Genomic DNA, 26,597 nt, shown 5'->3' on the forward strand with positions numbered 1-26,597 from the left:
ATGGTGATTTCCCAGTTCCTGAGACAATGGGAAGGTTCCCTCACCCCCTCCCTCCTTGCAGAGAAAACATTTGGTCAGTTTGGGAGTCAAAATGGTTTCAGGACGGTCTTCCTGTGCTGCTCCAGACATGTGGTCCACATATCTATGTATGCACTTGGTTGGTACATTTATGAACATTTATTGTATATACAAGACCTTGTTATGGAAAATCCAGGTGCGAGGCTGCTCTGCCACCTGGCTCATCGGACTGAGTCCGCGGGTCCCTGCGGAACAAAAGGAGCGCAGCCAGAGACTGGAGCAAGTTGGAGAAGATCCACGTTTGTTGTGCAACAGGTTCAAGGCGAGATTGAACCCCGAGGATGGGGTGACATTAATTTTTAAAACTTTCCACCATTACCCCAGATACAGTTCAAAAGCATCATCACTACATCATTGCTACATCACAATTACATCAGAGAAGGGGTGGGTTCTACAGGATTAAGATATGGAGGAGGGAGGGGGAATCCTGCAGAGTTGGAACATGTATTGAAAGGCACATTCTGAGTACCGGTGATAAGAGGGCAATGGGGTCTTAGTTTGCATAGTCTGTCACCCGGCCGAGCCTGGAGGAAGGGCTAGACCGGGTGATTTGGCATCAATGGGGTCCTTCCTGGGTGTACGTGACCTCCCGCTTGAGGGATTATGGAAGGTACTGGGCAGTCTTGAAGTCCTGAGGAAATTGAGCAGTTTGGCATGGAAAGCAAGAGAATCGGTGGTACGGGTGATTTTCTATGGATTTTTTTTAGCCCTTTAAAACAGTGGCAGCTCATTTGGGAAACGAATTGATCCATTGTATCAATTTGGATGGGCTTAGCAAGGATACAAGGTGTCAGTCCATTGTTCTCCCATCAGGGAGCTGTCAACAGCTTGTCCGAAGGTAAAGGAGGCCTGCAAGAGCTGACACTGCGGACCAAATGCATTGTATTGATTGGCTGGAGGCTGCATTCGGTGTAGGCTGATTGGTCAGGACGCTCCCGTAGGCAAATAGTCTGTTCATTCATAAAATACGCTACTAGCTCCTCCGGTCTACCCAGGGAAAGGGCACTTTATTTGGGGGCTTGGGTTTTGCGTGGTGCTTAGTGCAAAAGAGTGAGGGGGCTGGGGGGTCCTTGCAGGCCCGGGCGCCCTTGAGGTCATCACCTCAAACCCTCTGAAGGCTTCTGGGAAGGGGGTTGACAAACATGCCCCCCCTTCCGTATCAACCTTAACTTTTTTATTACAGGATTCCTCCAGTCCAGACTTTCGCATGATGAATTCTGCATTTACGTTCAATAAGCAGGGAGACAATGTAAAGCCTTGTCATACTGCTATTTCAATTTTGAACCAATCAGTTGTTCCATATCCAGTTCTAACTGTAGCTTCTTGTCCCACATAGAGATTTCTCAGGAGACAGATGAGGTGATCAGGCGCTCCCATTTCTTTAAGAACTTGCCATCGTTGGCTGTGGTGGACACAGTCAAAGGATTTTGCGTAGTCACTGAAGCAGAAGTAAAATGTTTTCTAGCTTTCTCCATAATCCAGCGCATGTTTGCAATTTGGTCTCTGGTTCCTCTGTCCCTCTGAAATCCAGCTTGCCCTTCTGGAAGTTCTCGGTCCACATACTGCTTAAGCCTGCCTTGTAGCATTTTAAGCATAACCTTGCCAGCGTGTGAAATGGGCACAATTGTACGGTAGGTGGAGCATTCTTTGGCACTGCTCTTCTTTGGGATTGGGATTCATGTGTTCAGGAAACACATGAACTCCTCTTTGTCCTCAGGAATGTAATCATGGGGAGAGGAAGGGAGGAACCGGACAGGTGACAAGAAGAAGAAGAAGAAGAAGAAGAAGAAGAAGAAGAAGAAGAAGAAGAGTTTGGATTTGATATCCCGCTTTATCACTCCCCTTCAAGAGTCTCAAAGCAGCTAACAATCTCCTTTCCCCTCCCCCCCCCACAAACACTCTGTGAAGTGAGTGGGGCTGAGAGACTTCAGAGAAGTGTGACTGGCCCAAGGTCACCCAGCAGCTGCATGTGGAGGAGTGGAGACACGAACCCGGTTCCCCAGATTACGAGACTACTGCTCTTAACCACTACACCACACTGGCTCTCGACAAGACACTCAGGTTACCACCACAACTCCTCCCTCAACCCCTCCTCTGTTTGATGTGTCAATGATGTAGTCATGATGTAATCATGATGTAGTCTTGGGGGTGTAGCATGGTGGATTAGCAGCTAATAAATGTTGAGGTGATCTTTTGTTGGGGGCTTCCATCTTGTTCCACCTGGTGGCAGGTGGGAGTCCTGTGGCGACAGTCTTCAATCAAGACCATACCTCCTGGCTGCTCTTTTACTCTGCTATTTGTTAGGGGAAAATCTAGGTGTGAGGCTGCTCAGTCCCCCAGCTGGTTGGGCAGAGCCCGCGGGTCCCTGCGGAATAAAGGAAGGAGTCCAGCCAACCGGAGCAAATAGCTGTAGACCAAAGTTTATTGCGCAATAGGTTCAAAAGCAAATTTGAACCCCAAGGATGGGGTGACAAAGACTTTTAAAACTTTCCCACCACATCCCAGAATACAGTTCAAAGGGGAGGGGTTAACCTTGGCAAACATGTCCAGACAAGTCCTTGGTACAAGATTAGCATAAGCAGACATGGCAGGGCAAGACTCAGGTATAAGATGAGCATAGACAAATATGTCTTAAGTGCCCACCACCCAAAAGTACAATAGAACTTCCTTTGCATGTCTGGTGCCTGAGGCGAGTCAGGTGATGAGATTTGGCTTCCTTTGGCTAACAATGAGCCCAGCAATTGTCACCTCTGAGAACTTCCTGGAGTCCTTTTGCAAGGGGAAAATAGCTTTGGAATGGGGGGAACTGGCAAAGGAGATGATTTTATATTATTTTTAAAGCTATGTGACTTCCCTGAGCTGTCAAGTTGGAAGGATACATTCAGGCATAATATTGGTAATATTTAACTTTAAAGATGTGCCCCCCCCCCCGTAATTTCCGTAACATATTCCTGGCTGGTCTCCTTATTTCTTGCCCAAGGGAGCCCTCAGATTTTGGAATCCGCTTCTGGCTCCAATTGTATTGGCTGCTTTTCTGAGCCTCTTGGCTGTTGTGCATGGACGGTGCCTGTGTCCACGGTCCTTGTCCTGGCCTGAGTCAGAGCTGGGATTTGGGGGTTTGAACAGCACCAAGACCTAAAACCCGGAGGGATCTAAGCTCGTGGGGTGGGGGAGGGGAGGATGTTGCAATGCAAACCTTGCAGGAGGGACCCACTTTGCAGCTGGATCTCCGGGATCAGCCCCTCCCCCGCCCTCCTGATCCAGAAGGAAGACGGTAGAGGGGAAACCTCCCTCCCCCCCCTCAATTCCTTCCCTCCCCTCCCGGCACATCCTCCTCTCACCCCGCCCCCACATCCCCAGATCCCGCCCCCAAACATCCCACCCCTTCCTCCTCCTCCTCCAATCCGGCTTCTGCTCCGGGAATGGGGGGGTGAGCCCCCTCCCAACCTGCCTGCTTCTCCTGCGAGTGGAGCTTCCACTCCGGATTGCTGCTCTGCCCCGTAGCTCGGGGGGGGGGGCGCTTTCGGAAAGGGGAGGGAGGAGGCAGGAGACCCCCCCCCCGTGGATGTTGGAAGAAAGGAAAGGAGAATCGGAGCGAAGACAAAGAGGTAAAGGGGTCGCGGGGGGGAGAAAAGGACCCAGAGACCCCTCCAGCTCCCCAAGCGCCTTCCGTGGGGCCTGGATCCCGGCACGCGTGCTGCGAAGGGGCGGAGATGGGGCGCCCACCCACGAGGACTCCCTGGCCCCGTTTCCCCCGCGCAGGCATCCCTGGGGCGCGGAGAGAAGCGGGCCAGGAAAGGGTTAAGGGGTGCGGGAGGCGCCTGCATAGAGACCCCCTGTCCCTCCCCATCTCGTCTTGGGGGGCATTAGGGACGGAGAGATGGGTCGCGCAGGGCGAGGGATGAGCCAAGGGGGTTTCTGGGTGCAGGGGAGACTCCGGGAGAGAGGGAGGGGGTCATGGAAGAGGGGGGAGGGGAGCATCCCCGGGTCAGGGAAGGGCAGCATTTTCGGGGGGAAGGAAGACCAGTCTTTGGGGAGACATCTCCATCGTGCCTTCCTCGGGAATCTCCGAAGGGGCCGCCTTGGCTTCTCCCTCCCGCCCAGGAATCGCCCCCCCTTCAAGGCAACCAGAGGGATCCCTGGAAAGTGGGGGTCCTGTCCCCCCACCCTTCTTTCCTACAATCTCCATCCTCCTTCCACCCCATAAGCCCCTGCCCTGTCCAGACACAGCCATTCTGCCCAGTCCAACCATTGGTCCCCTGGAGAGGAGAGGAAATCCCGGGGGGGAGGGGGGAGTTCTTCTCAGAAGCGGCTCTTTGTTGCCGCAGTCCCACCCAGGAAGCAGCCAGAAACCTTTTCCTCTCTCTCAGTCTTCCATCTTTAAGTGTCTTTTCCACCGCCTGCTTCATTGAGGATGAGGATAATGTACACCTGTCATCAGAAACGGGTGCAGAGTCCATGGAATGGCTCTCAGGGTTGATATAGAAGTTGCACCTCAAAGCATTTCTATTCCTCTTATTCTTTGTAGGCAATGTCAGAGTGACTGACAAGCTGAGATACAAGCCTTCAGCATCCGATGACAGCGACTGCATGAATCTTCCCAGTCAAAGGAGCCATTTTCCTGATAGACAGTGCCTGTGGCTGGAGGCTCTACACACCAGGTGTGCCTGTGCAGTCCAAAGACTGCCAGTATTAGCACAGGTAAGGCGTGTGACCCCCCAAATTTACAGAGTGTGTATGAATGTGAGTTTGTGGGTGGGATTATATTTTACAGCAACCCTGTGATTTTCTCCACCCACAACATTTCATGAGTTGATATTGCAGTACGAATTCCAAATTAACTACAAAAATCACATGATAATGATAATAATAATAATAGTACAGTGGTACCTCGGGTTAAGAACTGAATTCGTTCTGGAGGTCCGTTCTTAACCTGAAACTGTTCTTAACCTGTGGTACCACTTTAGCTAATGGGGCCTCCTCCTGCCACCGTGCGATTTCTGTTCTCATCCTGAAGCAAAGTTCTTAACAAAAGGTACTATTTCTGGGTTAGCAGAGTCTGTAACCTGAAGCGTCTGTAACACGAGGTACCACTGTAAAAGTTATAGTATTCGTCTTTTCCCCCAGCCACTCTGGGCAGCTTACAGTACATATAGGTAAAGGTATAGGGACCCCTGACCATTAGGTCCAGTCGTGGCCGACTCTGGGGTTACGGCGCTCATCTCGCTTTATTGGCCGAGGGAGCCGGCGTACGGCTTCCGGGTCATGTGGCCAGCATGACTAAGCCGCTTCTGGCGAACCAGAGCAGCGCATGGAGGCGTCGTTTACCTTTCCGCCAGAGCGGTACCTATTTATCTACCTGCACTTTGACATGATTTCGAACTGCTAGGTTAGCAGGAGCAGGGACCGAGCAATGGGAGCTCACCCCGTCACGGGGATTCGAAGCGCCGACCTTCTGATCGGCAAGTCCTAGGCTCTGGGGTTTAACCCACAACGCCACCCGCGTCCCTACAGTACATATACAAGACAGTAAAACATCCAAAAATTAAAAACTTCCTGATACAGCTGTCTTCTAAATCTCAGATAGTTGCCTACCTCCTTGCCCTCTGAAGGGAGGGCATTCCATGGGGCAGGAGGCCCTCTGCCTGGTTCCCTGGAACTTCACTTCTAACTGCAAGGGAACCAGCAGAAGACCCTCGGAGGCGGACCTCCCTGTCTGGACTCAGCGATGGGGGTGAAGATGCTCCTTCAGGTCCACAGGGCCGAGGCTGTTGAGGGCTTTGGGTTGCAGATCTTGCGCCTCCATAATGATCGATGTATAGTTAACAGAGTAGGAGAAAACACTCAGAGGCAGCAAAAAAACAATTCAGCTGAGAAATTTGTTACTGAAGACAGATAAGCATAACAGGATCCAAAAATAGCAAAAATGTAACTCACAGTAAAACCCTGACTTAGCCTACCAAAACAGCACTCAAGTAAGAAACAGACAAGCAGAGTAGAGTAATAGCAGAATATGAAGTGGGAGCAGGCGCATTTCAATACTGCAATTTATATGCAATTCAATGTCAGAGTAACCCTGGGACTAGATAACAAGCCTCCAGGTGGACGTGCCCCACCTGCCCTTCAGGTTCCTCTTCCGCACGGGCAGAATCTGCCTTCTGGACTGTGGGATTCACGCTTGTTCTCCTCCTCTCCATCCACCAGGGCTTGACTTCAGGTGCAGCAGAATTCCCCAGCCCCCCAAGGATTTGAGACCCATCAGCTATCCTCACCTGGGTTAGCCGGCCGGTTGAAGCCGTTGCTTGAACTCCTGTTGCATGCTGACAGCTTCTGGAAGCCACAGGTGAGAGCTGAGTGCAGGGTGGGGACCAAGGGTGGAAAAATGACCCCAGAAGGACATGTCCCCCACCAAAGGAACTACTGCTCCCCAACACCCCATGACATCTAGATGCAGGTAGGCAGCCGTGTTGGTCTGACGCAGTTGAAATAAAATATTTAAAAATAGTCCAGTAGCACCTTGGGGACCAACTATGATTGTTCTAGATATAAGCTTTTGTGTGCATGCACACTTCTTCAGATACACCGACACAGATGTCACCAGACCCTTGTATATCGTGGGAGGGTGGGGTGGGGTTTTTCTCAGAAGGTACTCCTACTACCGTCTCCCACTACCCATCACTATATGAAGAAGTGTGCAAGCACACGAAAGCTTATACCTAGAACAAACTTAGTTGGTCCCTAAATTGCTGCTGCTGCTGTTGTTGTTGTTTTTTAGTCGATTAGTCGTGTCTGCCTCTTCGTGACCCCCTGGACCAGAGCACGCCAGGCACTCCTGTCTTCCACTGCCTCCTGCAGTTTGGTCAAACTCATGCTGGTAGCTTCGAAAACACTGTCCAACCATCTCGCCCTCTGTCGTCCCCTTCTCTTTGTGCCCTCCATCTTCCCAACATGAGGATCTTTTCCAGGGGGTCTTCTCTTCTCTTGAGGCCAAAGTCTTGGAGTCTCAGCTTCAGGTTCTGTCCTTCCAGTTCGCAGTCAGGGCTGATTTCCTTCAGAATGGAGAGGTTTGATCTTCTTGTAGTCCATGGGACTCTCAAGAGTCTCATCCAGCACCAGAATTCAAAAGCATCAATTCTTTGGCAATCAGCCTTCTTTATGGTCCAGCTATCACTTCCATACATCACTACTGGGAAAACTGCAGCTTTAACTATACAAGCATTTGTTGGCAAAGTGATGTCTCTGCTTTTTAAGATGCTGTCTAGGTTTGTCATTACTTTTCTCCCAAGACCCTAAGTTGCTACTGGACTATTTTTGTTAATTTTTTTACTTCAACTGTGTCAGACCAATATGTCTACCTACCATTAAGTACAGTTATCTCCTCGCCTTGAATATCCTGCTTTTCAGTGCCCAATTAGGATAGTGCTCTGTCAGAAGGCAAGCACAGGATCAGGCAGCACATCATCATTATAAAGAACCATTTGGGTCGGTGTTTACACCTGGGATTCCCATGTGCCATCTGCTTCTCCTGCTATCTCCATGCAATGCAAGGCATGTAGACAGAGGTCCATCTCCAAGAACAGGAGCTTCCCTGAGCACCCATTCAGCTGACCCCAAGCACCAAGCCTTCTCACTAGTTCTCTGACTGACCCAGACCACAGTCCCTGGAAGAGACCCTGGGTCTCCCAAAATGGTCCATATGGACCTCCTGAGGTCAGCGGGACTGTGCAGGTGATTCATGAAGATCTAGAGGTGGAAATGGGGGCAACCACTTGATTTGAAAGGTAGTCTCAGAGGACAACGGTATTCCAAGATCATGCTGTGTTATTAAAGATGATTGAGGATTATGAAAGTTTGCTGATGCATTACTATCATTAGACATTATACCATTTTCATTTCCTAAAAAGTGGGAACATGGGTAGGACATGGGAGAATGTAGGGGATGTTGAAATAGGAGAAGGTGCTAATGGCGGTTGATGTGCCCTTTTTTTCTGTGTTCTCTTCCTTGAAACCCAAACAGGATTTCCTTTCTGCCCACCCTGAAAAAGGTGATGGAGAAGACAGAATTGCAGGGGACAGGGCACCTTTCATTTCATTAGGAATAGCCATTAAAATTGTGAAATGTGGAATATGTTTCACCGAATGAGCACACATAGTTCACATCAACGAACACAAAAAGGAAAGAACCCATTTAAAGGTATGGAGTGCGGAAAGAGCTTCTCTTTCAATGCAAAACTTAGAACACACCAGTGGACTCACTGTTTTAAGTGGACTCAGCGTTTTAAGTGCAGGGAGTGTGGGAAGAACTTCAGTCAGAGTGGAAACTTTAAATTGCACAAAGGGACTCACACAGGGGAGAAACCATATGAATGTATGGAGTGTGGAAAGAACTTGAATGATAGTGGAAGCCTTAGAAAACATCAACGGACTCACACAGTGGAGAAACCATATAAATGCATGGAGTGCGGAAAGACCATCAGTCAGAGTGGACACCTCAGTATTCATCAACGGACTCACACAGGGGAGAAACCATATGAATGTATGGAGTGTGGAAAGAGCTTTAGTGATAGTGGAAGCCTTAGAAGACACCAACGGACTCACACAGGGGAGAAACCATATAAATGTATTGAGTGTGGAAAGAGCTTTAGTGATAATGGAAACCTTAGAACACATCAACGGACTCACACAGGGGAGAAACCATTTCAATGTATGGAGTGTGGAAAGTGCTTCAGTCAGAATGGAGTCCTTAAATTACACCAGCGGATTCACACAGGGGAGAAACCATTTCAATGTATGGAGTGTGAGAAGAGTTTTAGTAATAGTGGATGCCTTAGGAAACATCAACGGACTCACACAAGGGAAAAACCATTTATATGCATGGAGTGTGGAAAGAGCTTCAGTCAGAGTGGAGACCTTAGAAATCATCAACGAACTCACACAGGGGAGAAACCATTTCAATGTATGGAGTGTGAGAAGAGTTTTAGTAATAGTGGATGCCTTAGGAAACATCAACGGACTCACACAGGGGAGAAACCATTCAAATGTATGGAGTGTGAAAAGAGCTTTAGTTATAGTGGAAGCCTGAGAACACATCAACGGACTCACACAGGGGAGAAACCATTTGAATGCATGGAGTGTGGAAAGAACTTCAGTCAGAATGGACACCTTAGATCACATCAATGGACTCACACAGGGGGAAAACCTTTTAAATGTATAGAGTGTGGAAAGAGTTTCCGTTGTAATACAAGCCTTAGATCACATCAACGGACTCACACAGGGGAGAAACCATTTAAATGCATGAAGTGTGAGAAGAGCTTTAGTGAAAATGGAAGCCTTAGAAGACATCAACGGACTCACACAGGCGAGAAACCATATAAATGTATGGAGTGTGGAAAGAGCTTTAATGTTAATGGAAACCTTAGAAAACATCAACGGACTCACACATGACGGGAAACCATTTCAATGTATGGAGTGCAGAAAGAGTTTTAGTAAAACTCAGCAACAGACTCACATAGGGGACAAACTATTTTAATGCATGGAGAGTGAAAAGAGTTTTAGTAATAGTGCAGCATTTCCCAACTTTGGGCCTACAACTGTTTTTGGACTACAGCTCCCATAATCCTCAGCTAGGAAGACCAGTGGTCAGGGATGATGGGAATTGTAGTTCGAAAACAGCTGGAGGCCCAAGGTTGGGAAACACTGTAATAGTGGATACCTTAGGAAACATCAATGGACTCACACAGGGAAGAAACCATTTAAATGCATGGAGTGCGGAAAGACCTTTAGTGATAGTGGAAGCCTTAGAAGACATCAAAAGAATCACACAGGGGGAAAACCATTTAAATGTGTGGAGTGCGGAATGGTCTTCAGTCAGAATGGAAGTCTGAGATTACACCAACGGACTCACACAGGGGAGAAACCATATAAATGTATTGAGTGTGGAAAGAGCTTCAGTTTCAGTTCAAGCCTTAGAAAACAGCAGACACACAGGGGAGAAACCATTTAAAGATATGGACTGTAGAAGGAGCTTCAGTCAGAGCGGAACCCTTGATTTATGTCAACAAACTCACACAAAAGACAAACCATATAAATATCAGGAAAGTAGATAGACGTTCAGTCCTAGCGGAAGTTCTAAATCAACATACTCATGGTCAGGAAGAACTTTAAGACTTAAAACCCTTCAAACCATCAACAAACTCAGAGAGAAGAAGCAGTTTAAATGAAAAGACTGCAGAAAGTGCTTTATTTATAATGGAGTATTTAAGGAACATCCAGGGACTTTCCCATGGAAGAACCCATTTAGATGTATGGAGTGTGGGATGTCTTCTTCTCAGAGTCCACTCTGAGCAATGAACTCAGCAGGAAACCATTCCTAAAAGCATGAGGTATATGTGAAGCTCTGGTGTTTATGTGTAAAACTGTATAATAATGAAATAAGGGAACATCTCACAATAGTGAGTATAATTTTAGATGAAAGTACCTTTGTTTCTTGCACCAAACTCTGTCACCCCCCCCCCCGCATGATCTCCCAGCACGGGGGGGATGAGCCGAAAGAGGGAGAAAGGGGAGCAGACCAGAAGGGGAGATTTTGCAAGCTGAGGAGGAAACGGGGTTTGGTGAGCCGGAAGAGTCTGGGGCAGAGAGCAGTTCAGGCTCAGAGGGAGGAGAGGAGGGGGGCAGGAGACCCAGAGGAGGCTTGCTGCTGAAGCATCCAGGGAGACTCCCCCTCCTGCTGCGACCAGCCTTTGCTTCTGGCAGTTAGAACTCTTAGAATGTGGGGATCCAATTTTTCAACCAAAACAAAAACCCGCTAGCCTTTTCCCAGGTCTTTCCTGACCTCACAGTCGTTTGTCTTCTCTACAAAGTCCTTCTCCCTCCCTCTTTTTCCAATGGGGTCCCAGCAACCTTTTCTGCCTCTTACACTCTAGGGAAAAGAGTCCCTTTCCATTGGACGCCTGGCAGCCCAGTGCCAAATCTGGCTGCTCCAGAGAGAACGGAAAGGAACTGGAAACACCCTTGCGCTCTGACGCGCACCAGTCGCTTCCTTCCAGATCTTGGTGCTGCCGGTGCAGCTGCATTTACGAGAAAAAGAGAAATTGGAAACCAAGCCCCTTGCTATCCAAACTGGCCACTTGGACCAGCCTTGGGGCGTCTTCCTTGGGAAAAAGGTAAAGTTTCAGATCTTAGGTTCCCCGACAGGGAATGAGAGCTTTGATTGGCGTTCTCCCCTTGCAGTTAATTGCCTCTCTAATTGCAGAACCCCAAGTCTCCCATTCTCCCCTCCCCCTCCTCGCTACCTCTTGCCAGAAAGGCTGGGAGTGAAGACCGTAAGCAAAAGAGAGACAGCAAAGGATGAGAATCTGGGTTGCTGGGTGTTTCAGAGATTCCTGCCCACAATCTTCTCCATTCCTAGACTCACGTCCGCATGCGCTGCTCCTGGCCATCCCAGGGTCTTTTACTAGATTAATTTATGGTCGGCCTGGGGCTGAAAATAATCTACCAAAAAACTAAATTACTGACAAAAAGCCTCACAATGGAAGAAAAAAAAGAACTTCAAGAAAAAAACAGGCCTGGAAATTAAAAATAAGGTTAAATACCTAGGGATCTGGATTTCAAATAAAAGTTTAAATTTATATGAGGATAATTCTAGTAAAGTATGGAAAGAATTTTTTAAAAAAATATATGGAAACCTGGACCAAACTCCATCTCTCACTCTGGGGAAGAGTCTCGTTTGTGAAAATGAATATCCTTCCCAAAATGATTTTCTTATTCCAAACAATGCCCATTTTAGGAGGAATGAATTGTTTTAAGGAGTGGAAAAGGGAAATATCTAGATTTATATGGAGTGGAAAGAAACCGAGATATAAAATCTGGAATAAATATAAAGGACTACTTGAGCCAAAAATACCCTTGTGGACATCACCAAGAGAAGCCATCTACTCATGTTAGAATATTTACAACTAGCAAAACTGATGGGAAGAGATAGAGGAGGATTGAACCAGAAAATACTTGGAGAAGGGAGAATATTTGAGAATTATAGAAGATCATATTGTACCAACCACACCATATTAGCAGAACTTGAGTGATACTTGTAAACACAACAAATGCTGTTTGTGGAGTAGACTGGAACAATATCAAAGAATATAAAACTGTGCGAAAAAAACAACAATGGCAGTATAAACAGTACAATGAGAATAATTGTAAGACTCATTTTGTCAGAAGTCTTTTTTATTTAATTAGGAAGATTAATTTTTTTTATGCACATAAATCTGCTTTTTCTTCTTTCCTTTTTCTGTATTTTCTTCTTTGTTTTTTCTTAATTGTCTTTTTTGCAGTATGAGATTGTAAATTCTTTGTATATGTGTGTAGTTTAAATCAATAAAGATTATGTTAAAAATAAATAAATTTGAGGCCAGCCTGATCAAGCGTTGCTTTCTCTGGTTAGCCCCGCTGGAACTCCACTTATTTCCAGACCCTGGGGTCTGTAGAGGGCTGGTGGCTCCTCCTGGCAAATGGCCTGGTGCGCGCTGGATCATCGGTCCTTCCTTGCCCCCAGAATCCGGGCAACCGAAGGTCCCATCTGGGGTGGGTGCCATCTGTTGTAAACCAAAGCTGCCCTTCTTCCCTTATGGGGGGCACAAGAGCCCTTTATAGAGTCCCTTGTAGGTTCTCCATTGGTAGGAGAAAACAACAGAGGCAACCAGAGAATATTGAGAAGCAAAGCCGCTCGTAAGCCTGATCTTTATTGATCTGCTGCAACAGGGCGCTCCCCTCACACGCAGGAAAGGAGGAGGACCCAGAACAAAGGTGTGCCTGCCTTTATACAGACATTTTAAATTGCCTTCCCTGGAGCTCCAGACCACCCCTCCATACATCATACATACATCACAGAAGGGGTGTAACCCCAGACCACTCCCCACAAACATCATACCTACATCACAGAAAAGGCGGTCTACAACAGAAATTAGAATGTTGTTGTTTTTTCTGTCTGGCAGGTTTTCTGATAATGCCTTATCTGATTCCCTTTCCTGGTAGTCTGGCCATTCCTTTGAGATGGTGATTTCCCAATTCCTGAGACAATGGGAAGGTTCCCTCACCCCCTCCCTCCTTGCAGAGTAAACATTTGGTCAGTTTGGGAGTCTAAATGGTTTCAGGACGGTCTTCCTGAGCTGCTCCAGACATGTGGTCGACATATCTATTTATGTGCTTGCTTGGTACATTTATGAACATTTATTATATATATAAGACCTTAAATTTTTTATTACATGATTCACCCAGTCCAGCCTTCCACATGATGAATCCTGCATTTACTTTAAATAAGCAGGGAGACAATATACCGTCCTCCTTTCCCAATTTTGTTGTTCCATATCCAGTTCAAACTGTGGCTTCTTGTCCAACATAGAGATTTCTCAGGAGACAGATGAGGTGATCAGGCACTCCCATTTCTTTAAGAACTCACCATAGGTTGCTGTGGTCGACACAGTCAAAGGCTTTTGCATAGTCAATGAAGCAGAAGTAGATGTCTTTCTGGAACTCTCTAGCTTTCCCCATAATCCAGAACATGTTTCCAATTTGGTCTCTGCTTCCTCTGTCCCTTCGAAATCCAGCTTGCACTTCTGGAAGTTCTCGGTCCACATACTGCTTAAGCCTGCCTTGTAGCATTTTAAGCATAACCTTGCTAGCGTGTGAAATGAGCGCAATTGTGTGGTAGGTGGTGTGGGATGTGAAACACAAGAGCAGTCAATCACAACATTCCTAGATTGTACATGTTTAGACATGGGGAGGGATGTTTGTCCAGCCAGCAGGTAAACTTCCTGTTTTCCTCTGGGCTGGGACAGACTTCCTCTGCATGTGACTAGAGGTGGGTGTGGCCTCACCTGTGCAGGTAATGATAAAAGTACAGGGCAGGGGCAGCCATCTCTCTCTTGCCTCTCTTCCTTCGAAGAAGCAACATCTACTAAGCTAAAGATGCCCTCTTGGCTCCCAGTCAAGAGAGGAGACAGGGACTGTCTTATTATAAGATAGACTCCAAATGTATATTACTTCATTAAGCCTAAGTCTGCCTTCTGGGATCTGATTGTGAACAGAATGTGAGTAAACTCTTTTTATACTTTTGTAAAAGACTGTGTCGTCTCTTCTATTTTATGAGGGAATAAGGGGAAATTACCAGAATAGTTATTATAGAGGCTTCAGCGAGCCTGAGCAAACGCTGCCGTTGCAAACTTAAAATAAAGGGGAATGTTTTACTCTGCTGATATTGGAAACTTGTTAACACAAGTTGGATAAGGATATAACCAGATAATATATACTCTCCTGCATCCCTGAACATTCCCACAGGTGGAGCATTCTTTGGCACTGCCCTTCTTTGGGATGGGGATTCATGTGTTGCAGGAACCCCCCGCCCAATCATTCAGTTTGTACAAACAACACACACACACACACTCACACAGGACATACATGACACTTCTGTTATAAATTCATACAAAATCAGCCGTACATTGGATCTGCACCGTTCAACTTTTATTTTACACCATGAGTGAAGGACTATCAAAGGGGGGAGACTTGACACAAGGCAGCCAACACGTCCGCAGCGAGCCCTACCCAGTTGGCATGCCAACCTTGATGGTCCTGGACAGAAGATCATTCCACTCACAAAGGACCTGCATATGGAAGTGGATTCAGTTCGGACTGAAACACAGGACAGTGACCAGCCCTTCCCTCTGGGGGGCAGGAAACAGTGAACTCCCCTTTGTCCTCAGGAATGTAATCATGGGGAGAGGAAAGGAGGAACAGATGAGAAGACCCTTAGGTTACCACCACAACTCCTCCTCCTTCAGAGAAGTCACACTTCTCTGAGGTCTCTCAGCCCCACTCACCTCACAGAGTGTTTGGGGGGGGGGAGGAAGGGAAAGCAGAATGTTAGCCGCTTTGAGACTCCTGAAGGGGAGTGATAAAGCAGGATATCAAATCCAAACTCTTTTTCTTCTTTTTCTCCCTGAACTCTTCTTCTTCTTTTTCTCCCTGTGATGTGTCAATGATGTAGTCATGATGTAGTCTTGGGGGTGTAGCATGGGGGATTAGCGGCTAATAAAAGTTGGGGTCTTCTTTTGTTGGGGGCTTCCATCTTGTTCCACCTGGTGGCAGGTGGGAGTCCTGGGGAGACAGTCTTCAGTCCAGACCTACTGGCTGCTCTTTTGCTCTCCTCTTCCTGGCTGGTCTCCTTGTTTTTTCTCCAAGGGAGCCCTCAGATTTTGGAATCCGCTTGGCTGTTGTGCATGGCCTGTGCCTGTGTCCACGGTCCTTGTCCTGGCCTTAGAGGCTGGGGTGGGGAGCTGGGATTTGGGGGAGTCGTTTAGCTGCCCCCCTCCATTCCTGCTTTGAACAGCACCAAGACCTAAAACACGGAGGGATCTAAGCTCGTGGGGTGGGGGAGGGGTGGATGTTGCAATGGGGGGGGGCACGTTGCAGCTGGATCTCCGGGATCAGCCCCTCCCCCGCTCTCCTGATCCTCAATCCTTTCCCTCCCTTCCCGGCACCTCCTTCTCTCCCCCGCCCCCACAACCCCAGATCCCGCCCCCATAAGTCCCACCCCTCCTTCCCCCTCCTCCAATCCGGCTTCTCCTGAAGGAATGGGGGTGTGAGCCCCCTCCCAACCTCCCTTCTTCTCCCGGAAGTGGAGCTTCCCCTTCGGATTTCTTCTCTGGCCCGTAGCTCTAGGGGCGCGCGCTTTCGGAAAGGGGAGGAGGGGCGGCTGGTAAATCCCCCCCACCCCCGTGGATGTTGCAGGAAAGGAAGGGAGGATCGGGAGCGAGGACAAAGAGGTAAAGGGGTCACGAGACCCCGCCAGCTCCCCCAAGCGCCTTCCGTGGGGCTTGGATCCCTGCGTGCGTGCTGCCGAGGGGGCTTTCCTCGCAGGGGCGGACGTGGGGCGCCCACCCACGAGGACTCCCTGGCCCCGTTTCCCCCGCGCAGGCATCCCTGGGGCGCGGAGAGAAGCGGGCCAGGAAAGGGTTAAGGGGTGCGGGAGACCCCCTGTCCCTCCCCGGCTCGTCTTGGGGGGGCAATAGGGACGGAGAGATGGGTCGCGCAGGGCGAGGGGTGAGCCGGGCCAAGGGGGCGTCTGGGTGCAGGGGAGACTTCGGGAGAAAGAGAGGGGGTCATGGAAGTGGGGGGGGGAGAAGGGGGGGCATCCCCGGGACAAGGAAGCGCAGCAATGGGGGGGGGGGGAGGGAGGAAGACCAGTCTTTGGGGAGACATCTCCATCATGAATCTCTGGAGGGGCCGCCTTGGCTTCTCCCTCCCAGCCAGGAATCGACCCCCCCCCCTTCAAGGCGACCAGAGAAAGATCCCTGGAAAGTCGGGTCCTGTCCCCCCACCCTTCTTTCCTACAATCTCCATCCTCCTTCCACCCAATAATCCCCTGCCCTGTCCAGACACAGCAATTCTGCCCAGTCCAACCACTGGTCCCCTGGAGAGGAGAGGAAATCCTGAGAGGAAGAGGGGAGGGGGGAGGCCTTCTCAGAAGCGGCTCTTGGTTTCCGCAATCCCACCCAGGAAGCAGCCAGAAACCTTTTCCTCTCTCTCAGGCTTCCATCCTTATTCTCTTTTCCACTGAGGATGAGGATAATGTACACCTGTCATCAGAAACGGGTGCAGAGTCCATGGAATGGCTCTCAGGATTCATATAGAAGTTGCACCTGAAAAGCATTTCTGTTCCTTTTATTCTTTGTAGGCAGAGTCACAGTGACTGACAAGCTGAGATACAACCCACCATCATCTGGTGACAGCCATTGCATATATCTTCCCAGTCAAAGGATCCATTTTCATGATAGACAGTGCCTGTGGCTGGAGGCTCTACACACCGGGTGTGCCTGTGAAGGCCAAAGACTGCCAGTATTAGCACAGGTAAAGTGTGTGACCCCCCCCCCAAATTTACAGACTGTATGTGAATGAGAAGTCGTGGGTGGGATTATATTTTACAGCAACCCTGTGATTTTCTCCACCTATAACATTTCATGAGCTGATATTGCAGTACAAATTCCAAAATAACTACAAAAAAGCCCCAGAAGATAATAATAATAATTTTAGGACTTATACCCCGCCCATCTGGTTGGGTTTCCCCAGCCATTCTGTGCAGCTTCCAGTACATATAAAAGACTGGAAAACATCAAACATTAAAAACCTCCTGACACAAGGCTGCCTTCAGCTGTCTTCTAAATGTCAGGTAGTTGTTCATTTCCTTGACCTTTGAAGGGAGGGCGTTCCACAGGGCGGGCGCCACCACCAAGGAGGCCCTCTGCCTGGTTCCCTGTAACCTCACTTCTCACAGAGAGGGGACCAGCAGGAGGACCTCAATGTTCAAACTGAGCGATGGGGGTGGAGACACTACTTTAGGTCTACAGGGCCAAGGCGGTTGAGGGCTTTAGGTCGCAGATCTTGCTCCTCCCTAATGATCTCCACGTCTGACATATAGTTAGCAGAGTAGGAAAAACACTCAGAGGCAGCAAAAAATCCATTCAGCAGTGAAATTTAGTACAAAAGGCAAAGAAGCAGAACAATCCAAAAACTGAATTTACAGTCAAACCCTAACTAAGCATACCAAAACAGCACTCAAGTAAGAAAGACACAAGCAGAGTAGAGAATAGCAGAATAGGAAGTGGGACCAGGCGCCTTTCAATACTGTAATTTATAAACAATTCAGTGTCAGAGTAAACTTGGGACTGGATAACAAGCCTGGCTCACTCCAGTTTAAACCAGCTTCTTCTGGTTCCCAAACACAAGGAAGGTTCAGCATAATCTCATTACAACTCATCCCACCACCTGCTCTCAGCAGAAAGGAATCTGCCTTATCAGCTAAAATGTTCCAGCTGGAGAAAACACCAGCTTTGAATCACACAGAGTAAAACTACCAGAACTTTCTTGAACCAATAGACTAGGAATGATCTCTATATGTTAGATCAATACTTTTCTTGCCTGAAAGATGCAAGCATTATAATTTAAAGATCAGCACAAGCAGTTTGAATTGTGCTCGGAAATGCACTGAGAGCGAGTGAAGATCCTTTAGGACAGTGTTACAAGGTTGAACTTTCCATTAAGTACAATTATCCCTTTGCCTTGAATATCCAGCTTTATCAGTGCCAAATGAGGGTAGTCCTGTGTCAGAAGAGGGGCTCGAGATCAGGCAGCACATCATCATTATAAAGAACCATTGGGATGGAGTGTTTCCCATGTGCCATCTGCTTTCCTTCTGCTTCTCCTGCTCTCTCCATGCAATGTGAGGCATGTAGACGGAGGTCCATCTCCAAGAACAGGAGCTTCCCTGAGCACCCATTCAGCTGACCCCAAGCACCAAGCCTTGTCACTAGTTCTCTGACTGACCCAGACCACAGCCCCTGGAAAAGATGTAGACCTGGGTCTCCCAAAATGGTCCACATGGACCTCCTGAGGGCATTGGGACTGTGAAGGTGACTCAGGAAGATCTAGAGGTGGAAACTGGGCTGGATGGAGGATTATAATAATATAATCATAATAATTTATTATTTATACCCCGCCCATCTGGCTGAGTTTCCCCAGCCTCTCTGGGCAGCTCCCAATCAAATGTTTAAAACAGTACAGCGTTAAATATTAAAAACTTCCCTGAACAGGGCTGCCTTCAGATGTCTTTTAAAGATAAGATAGCTGCTTATTTCCTTCACATCTGAAGGGAGGGCGTTCTACAGGGCGGGCGCCACCACCGAGAAGGCCCTCTGTCTGGTTCCCTGTAACCTCATTTCTTGCAATGAGGGAACCGCCAGAAGGCCCTCAGAGCTGGACCTCAGTGTCTTCATGATGCAGAGGATGGGGAATGTCCAAAGGAACGATGAACCAGAGAAAGAGAGGGCCTGTTCATGGACAGAGAGCAGCTGCCTTTCCTGTGAGGAAACAATTGATTTGAAAAGTCTTTATTCCAAGATCATGCTGTGCTGTTAACGATGATTGAGGATTATGAAAGGTTTCTGCTGCATTACTATCATTTGATGGCATTGCTTTTTCATTTGCTGTGCGTAAGAGGGGTGGGGTGGGTGTTTAGTTGGGTGCGGGAATTTGTTTAATTTAATTTAATTGTGGTGTGTTTGTAACGTACTCTTTTTTTGTTTTATTGTTTTGTTAGTTTGTTTTTTGTATACGTTTTAATTTGATTTTAAGGGGAGGGGTCAGGGCTGCCTGGGAGTGGGTCCCATCAAACAAAATGGCTGGGGCAAGTTCCACGGGAGTGTGTGTGTGTGTGTACTGGGGCAACCGATCTCAGTGATCATGGGTAGGAGGAGGAGTTACGCTAAGACCAGACCACGTCATTACCGAAGAAGCGGGCTTAGTCATTGTTTGAGGACTATCCCTGCCTCCAGGTCTGGTCTTGACCGGACGGATACTGGAAGGGGATACCCACATGACCTGAAGGTGCTGCTGTGCAATGCCAGGTCAATGATCCATAAAACCATTGTGATCCATGACTTGATAGTGGATGGAGGACTTGACCTGGCATGTGTAACAGAGGCTTGGTTGGATGAAGCAGATGGGCCTGTCCTTGTTGCTGCTAGTCCACTAGGTTTCTCTTACACACAGCAACCCAGGCCTTGTGGGCGGGGAGGGGGGTTTGCAGTGATTTTTAGGAAGTCATTAGTTTTCACCAGGCGTCTTATTGGGAAGACCCAGTTCTCTGAGTGCATGTTCCGGAAGTTGGGCAATAGGGGCAGTACAGGATTCCTTCTGGTGTACCGACCTCCCCACTGGACCAAGGATTCCCTACGCGAGCTGCTCCAGGTCGTGGCGGATGTTCTCCTGGAGACACCTAGTTTGAGTGTCCTAGGGCATTTTAACATCCACACCGACATGACCTTACAAGGGGCTGCTCGGGACTTTGTGGAATGCATGGCCTCCATGGGGCTGTCCCTGAATAAGTCTGGCCCAACTCATAGTCATGGACATGCCTTAGACCTAGTGTTCACCTCTAGTCACGTGGGTGATCTGACACGAAGTAAAAGTGAAACTAAAGAAGTGCCATGGTCAGATCACTTCCTGGTGCAACTGGACTTCTCTGTGACCCTTCCCCTCTGCAGGGAGGTGGGACCGATTCAGATGGTCCAACCCCACCACTTAATGGATCCAAATGGTTTCCAGAGAGTGGTAGGGGATGTTTGATCCCATGTTGATGGGCTTTCAGCTGATTCCCTGGTGGCCCGCTGGAATGTGGAGTTAACCAGGGCTATTGACTGTTTGGCTCTGAAGTGCCCTCTCCGATTGCATGGAGCCCGGACAGCCCTGTGGTTTCCCACGGATCTGAGGGCAATGAAACAATCGCTGAGATGGCCAGAGCGCCGGTGGCAGAAAACCCATTCTGAATCTGACCAGACACGGGTTAGAGCTCAGTGTCGAGCCTACCAAGTGGCGGTAGCGATGGCGAAGACGACTTTCTTCACTGCCTCTATTGCATCTGCAGAAAACAGCAGCAGGAGACTCTTTCAGGTGGTTCGCAATTTAGCAGAACCACCTGCTCCATCAGGGCTCAGTACGGGCCACATGATCTCCTGCAATGATTTTGCAAAGTTTTTTTGCTGATAAAGTCGCTCAGATTCGGAAAGAGGTAGACTCCACCGTGGGAGCATGGCCGGAGGGGAGGGGAGAGTGCTAGAGTCCTGTCTAGTCAAGTTGTGTGGGATCAATTCCAATCTGTTACCCCCGAGGATGTGGACAGGCTGCTTGGATCTTTGCCCATCCTGGCTTATAAAAGCTAGCCGGGAAGGGCTGGGCGATAGGCTTCGTGGGGTGGTGAATGCTTCCCTCCATGAGGGAGCCTTTCCAGACCCGCTGAAAGAGGTGGTTATTAAACCGCTTCTTAAAAACCCCAACTATCACCCAGTCTCAGATCTTCCATTCTTGGGCAAGGTGATTGAACGAGTGGTTGCTGAACAACTCCAGGCACGCCTGGAAGAAGCAGACCATTTGGATCCCTTCCAGTTGGGATTCAGGCCTCATCATGGGACTGAAACTGCCTTGGTCGCACTGGTTGATGATCTCCGGCAGGCTAGGGACAAAAGTGAGAGCTGCTTCCTAGTTCTGCTGGATCTCTCAGCAGTGTTTGATACCATTAAGCATAACATCCTTCTGGACTGTCTTGAGGGGCTGGGAGCTGGGGGCACTGTTATACAGTGGTTCCGCTCCTTCCTCCTGGCTGTGTTCAGAAAGTGGTGGTGGGAGATGAGTGTTCAGACCCCTAGGCTCTCACTTGTGGGGTGCTTCAGGGTTCTGTCCTCTCCCCATGCTTTTCAACATCTACATGAAGTCGCTGGGAGAGATCATCAGGGGGTTTGGACTGGGCGATCATCCGTATGCGGATGTTTCCCAGCTCTACCTCCCTTTTAAATCTGAAGGCAGTGAAGGTCCTGTGTGAGTGTCTGGAGGTGGTTGGAGGATGGATAGCGGCTAACAGATTGAGGTTGAATCCTGACAAGACAAAAGTACTGCTTTTGGGGGACAGGAGGCGGGCAGGTGTGGAGGATTTCCTGGTCCTGAATGGGGTAACTGTGCCCCTAAAAGACCAGGTGCGCAGCCTGGGAGTCATTTTGGACTCACAGCTGTCCATGGAGGCGCAAGTCAATTTTGTGTCCAGGGCAGGTGTCTACCAGCTCTATCTGGTACACAGGCTGAGACCCTATCTGCCTGCGGACTGCCTTGCCAGAGTGGTGCATGCTCTGGTTATCTCCCGCTTGGACTACTACAATGTGCTCTCTGTGGGGCTACCTTTGAAGGTGACCCGGAAACTACAACTAATCCAGAATGCAGCAGCTAGACTGGGGACTGGGAGCGGCTGCTGAGACCATAGAAGACATCTGAAGGCAGCCCTGTTTAGGGAAGCTTTTAATGTCTGATATATTACAGTATTATTTTTCTGGAAGCCTCCCAGAGTGGCTGGAGAAGCCCAGCCAGATGGGCAGGGTATAAATAATAACTATTTAATTTATTATTATTATTATTATTATTATTATTATTATTATTATTATTTCCTAGAAATTGGGAACATGGGTAGGAAGCGGGGGGATGTAGGAGATGTTGAAATAAGAGAAGGGGCTAATGGTGTTTGATTTGTTCTTTTCCCTTTGTCCTCTTCCTTGGAATCCAAAAAGGACTTCCTCTCTGCCCACGCTGAAGAACGTCTGAATTCCAGGGGACAGGGAACATTTCATTTCATTAGGAATAGACATTGAAATGTGCGAAATGTGGAATATGCTTCACTGAATGAGCACACATAGCTCCCATCAACAAAGTCACAGGAGAGAAACCTTTTAAAGATTTGAAGTGTGGAAAGAGTTTCACTGACAGTGAAAAACCTAGAACACATCAGAGGACTCCCATGGGTAAGAAAGGATTCAAATGCAGGGAGTGTGGGAAGAGCTTCAGTTAGAGTGGAAACCTTAAATTACACCAAAGGACTCACACAGGGGAGAAACCATATGAATGTATGGAGTGTGGAAAGAGCTTCCGTCGAAGTGATACACTTAGAATACATCAACAAACTCACACAGGGGAGAAACCATTTAAATGTGTGGAGTGTGGAAAGAGCTTCAGTCAGAGTGGGCACCTCAATAGACATCAACGGACTCACACAGGGGAGAAACCATGTGAATGTGTGGAGTGTGGAAAGAGCTTCAGTTCCAATGCAACCCTTAGATCACATCAACGGACTCACACAGGGGAGAAACCATATGAATGTATGGAGTGTGGAAAGAGCTTCAGTTACAATGCAGACCTTAGATCACATCAACGGACTCACACAGGGGAGAAACCATATGAATGTATGGAGTGTGGAAAGACCTTCAGTCAGATTGGAACCCTTAGAACACATCAACGTACACATACAGGGGAGAAACCGTTTAAATGCATGGCTTGTGGAAAGAGCTTTAGTCAGAGTGGAGGCCTTAGAATACATCAACGGACGCATACAGGGGAGAAACCATTTAAATGCATAGCTTGTGGAAAGAGCTTTAGTGATAGTGGAAGCCTTAGAAAACATCAACATATTCACACAGAAGAGAAACCATTTAAATGTATGGAGTGTGGAAAGAGCTTCAATTTCAGTTCAAACCTTAGAAAACATCAACATATTCACACAGGGGAGAAACCATTTAAATGTGTGGAGTGTGGAAAGAGCTTCAGTCAGAGTGGGCACCTCAATAGACATCAACGGACTCACACAGGGGAGAAACCATGTGAATGTGTGGAGTGTGGAAAGAGCTTCATTCAGATTGGAAACCTTAGAATACATCAACGGACTCATACAGGAGAGAAACCATATACATGTATGGAGTGTGGAAAGAGCTTCAGTCACAATGCAGGCCTTAGATCACATCAACGGACTCACACAGGGGAGAAACCATTTAAATGTATGGAGTGCGGAAAGAGCTTCAGTTTCAATGCAGCCCTTAGAACACATCAAAGGACTCACACAGGGGAGAAACCACATAAATGTATGGAGTGTGGAAAGAGCTTCAGTCAGAGTGGACACCTCAATATACATCAACAGACTCACACAGGAGAGAAACCATTTAAATGTATGGAGTGTGGAAAGAGCTTTAGTTACGATGCAGGCCTTAGAAAACATCAACGGACTCACACAGGAGAGAAACCATTTACATGTATGGAGTGTGGAAAGAGCTTCAGTTTCAATTCAAACCTTAGACAACATCAACTGACTCACACAGGGGAGAAACCATTTAAATGTATGGAGTGTGTAAAGAGCTTCATTCGGATTGGAGACTTTAGAATACATCAACGGACTCATGCAGGGCAGAAACCATATAAATGTATCGAGTGTGGAAAGAACTTCAGCCGGAGTGCACACCTTAGACAACATCAATGGACTCACACAGGAGAGAAACCTTTTAAATGTATGGAGTGTGGAAAGAGCTTTAGTGATAATAGAAATCTTAGAAAACATCAGTAGACACACAGGGGAGAAACCATTTAAAGGTATGGACTGTAGAAGAAGCTTCAGTCAGAGTGGAACCCTTGATTTATGTCAACAAACTCACACAAAAGACAAACCATATAAATGTCAGGAAAGTAGAAAGAGGTTCAGTCCTAGTGGAAGTCCTACATCTACAGGCTCATGGACAGGAAGAACTTTAACAGTTGACACCCTACAAACCCATCAACCCTCGAAAGAGGAGAAGCTGTTTAAAGGGAAAGATTGCAGAAATGCTTTAGTTATAATGGAGTGTTTAAGGAACATCTAAGAGCCAGTGTGGTGTAGTGGTTAAGAGTGGTAGACTCATAATCTGGGGAACCGTGTTTGCATCTCCGCTCCTCCACATGCAGCTGCTGGGTGACTTTGGGCCAGTCACACTTTGAATTCTCTCAGCACCACTCACCTCACAGAGGAAGGGAAAGGAGAATGTTAGCCGCTTTGAGACTCCTTCTGGTACTGATAAAGCGGGATATCAAATCCAAACTCCTCCTCTTCTCAGAGGGGAGAACCCATTTAGATGTATGGAGTGAGGAACGTGTTCCTTTCAGAGTTTACTCTTCTTCACAGCATTGAACTCAGCAGAAAATCCATCTTAAAAGCTGTCGTGTATTTGAAGTTCTGCTGTTTATATGTAAAACTATAGTAATGAAATAATGAAGGTAACGTCTCACAATAGTGAGTATAATTTTAGATGTAAGGTACCTTTTGATACTGAGGGGGAGTTGGTGAATCTGGATTTCTGGTGGGGAGTGAGGATTAGGGCTGGGCGATATATTGATCTCATCCTATACTGGTTTCTAGACCAAATTGTGGTAACCTTTCAAAAACAATGGATATGGCAACACCCCACAGATCACAGTGTGTGTTTCTGGGATGCTCATTTGCCTGGAAGCAGCCGGCATAAAGCTTTTCTTCGTGAAGCCCCTGCAGATGCTGAGTTGCTGACTTCCCTCCCAGACGACCGGAAGTGAAAGACACACCTCCATTGCCTTGTGTCCTTCCAGCCTCTTTCCTCCCTTGCTCCCTTGTGTGCCTGACTTAGATATCTTGTGTGGTGTATTTTTTTACTGCTGAAACTGGATTTGCTCTCAGGAGCTAAGTTTTGTGTCTCACTGGGGACCCAGTGAGAACTGTATGCTTTGAAAGCTCAGTAAACTATTACTGAAGAAGTCCTGCTGCCTCTGTGTGTGTTTTTGACCTCAGCGTGGGACTTGCTCTACACGTGGCCCCTACCCTGCTGCTACTTGGCTGGAGTTGCTCTACTCAAGCATGCAAGACGGTTTTTGCACCAAACTCTGTCACTTCCCCCACCGCATGATCTCCAAGCACGGCTTCTTCACCAGAACTTCATCCCTGCCTCCTAAGCATTTTGAAGAAAACTGATAATACTGTAAGTTAATGGATGTGGCGTTCGCAAAGTAAAAGGATTGGACCCTGATTAAAAGCAAGACACGAGGCTTTGACCAGCAAGGCTCTCGGAGAAAGTGCATCCACCACACCCCTCGCCAGGCCATTTTATTAGCAAAAGAATCTTTTACACAGTGCTCGTAAGAACCAATCATATTTCCTCTGAGCATTTCATCAAACCCCACGTGGGGAAAAAGTTACACTACAACACTAATTAGCATGCATATATTTTGGGGTAAATATGTTGAGAACTACAAAGAAGAGCATCTGGCAACCCCGAGGTAACAAACAAGCAGTACATATGATAAGGAAGGCCAGGAGGACAGTGACCATTATCCCCCTAATGTGAGATCTGTTTCCTGGCCCTAAGATTAACATCCTACATCAAATAAACTTGCCCACTATCTTTGATGACCCAGGACGGTGGCCTGTCTAAGCAACTGGGCTGTGTACGTGACAAGAGGAATGGGCAGCAGAGGCAAAAGGGCATAAAAGGACATGAATGTAGAATCTTATGGGATTTAATCAGAAATTATCGTCAATATATCAAACCCAGTCAACACAATGTCTTCATCGTGGACACGATGGCTTGAGGTATATTTTATAATTCCTCATGGTAATCCCATCTGATCCCTACAATGGGTGATTCTGGGGTTTGGGGAAGATAGTACTTTCCCATAGTCCCAGAACTTTTTATTCAGTCATGCTGCTAGAGAGATTTCCTACCAGAGGACCACAGTGCTGTGGCTGCTGTTGTTGTCATGGACTGGCTGGGTGCAGCGGGGGGGGGGGGGAGGCACCACCAGGGACTTGTGGTGGGATGGCAATGAGCAAAAAGAGGGAGAAAAGGGTGTAGACCGGAAGGGGAGATGTTGCAAGCTGAGGAGGAAACAGGGTTTAGTGAGCGGGAAGAGTCTGGGGCAGAGAGCAGTTCAGGCTCAGAGGGAGGAGAGGAGACCCAGAGGAGGCCATCAGCTGAAGCATCCAGGAAGACTCCCCCTCCTGCTGCGACCAGCTCCCCTCTCCCCTGGTCTCCTAGAGCACACAGGGAAATCCAGTTCAGACCCCATGAGCCTGTACATGATATTAAGATGGTGTCCCCCCCCCCCTACAC

The 26,597-nt window shown here is 47.9% G+C and overlaps 2 protein-coding genes across 3 annotated transcripts; both read left to right on the top strand.

Moving 5' to 3' along the window:
* Nucleotides 1-3,414: 3,414 nt before the first annotated feature.
* Nucleotides 3,415-9,541, top strand: LOC310659135 (uncharacterized protein). Its single transcript, XM_083402285.1, has 4 exons — nucleotides 3,415-3,686; nucleotides 4,607-4,779; nucleotides 6,283-6,421; nucleotides 8,096-9,541. Exon 4 carries the CDS (start codon nucleotides 8,197-8,199, stop codon nucleotides 9,520-9,522), a length of 1,326 nt encoding a protein of 441 aa, XP_083258411.1. The 5' UTR covers nucleotides 3,415-3,686; nucleotides 4,607-4,779; nucleotides 6,283-6,421; nucleotides 8,096-8,196; the 3' UTR covers nucleotides 9,523-9,541.
* Nucleotides 9,542-15,712: 6,171 nt separating this feature from the next.
* On the top strand, nucleotides 15,713-25,245 carry LOC310659122 (uncharacterized protein). 2 transcript variants are annotated; one of them, XM_083402258.1, is made up of 3 exons: nucleotides 15,713-15,896; nucleotides 16,808-16,980; nucleotides 22,236-25,245. In XM_083402258.1, exon 3 carries the CDS (start codon nucleotides 22,571-22,573, stop codon nucleotides 24,050-24,052), a length of 1,482 nt encoding a protein of 493 aa, XP_083258384.1. In that variant the 5' UTR covers nucleotides 15,713-15,896; nucleotides 16,808-16,980; nucleotides 22,236-22,570; the 3' UTR covers nucleotides 24,053-25,245. The 2 variants fall into 2 exon arrangements, with proteins under 2 accessions (XP_083258384.1, XP_083258385.1); XM_083402259.1 differs by having other exon boundaries at nucleotides 16,884-16,980.
* Nucleotides 25,246-26,597: the final 1,352 nt, after the last annotated feature.

This window comes from Podarcis tiliguerta (genome assembly GCF_965153285.1).
Source record: "Podarcis tiliguerta genome assembly, chromosome: 10".
Classification (NCBI taxonomy): domain Eukaryota; kingdom Metazoa; phylum Chordata; class Lepidosauria; order Squamata; family Lacertidae; genus Podarcis; species Podarcis tiliguerta.

Bases quoted from the DNA above. Each gene is read 5' to 3' on its own strand.
- LOC310659135 (XM_083402285.1), top strand. From the start codon at position 8,197: ATGTGGAATATGTTTCACCGAATGAGCACACATAGTTCACATCAACGA.
- LOC310659122 (XM_083402258.1), top strand. From the start codon at position 22,571: ATGGAGTGTGGAAAGAGCTTCCGTCGAAGTGATACACTTAGAATACAT.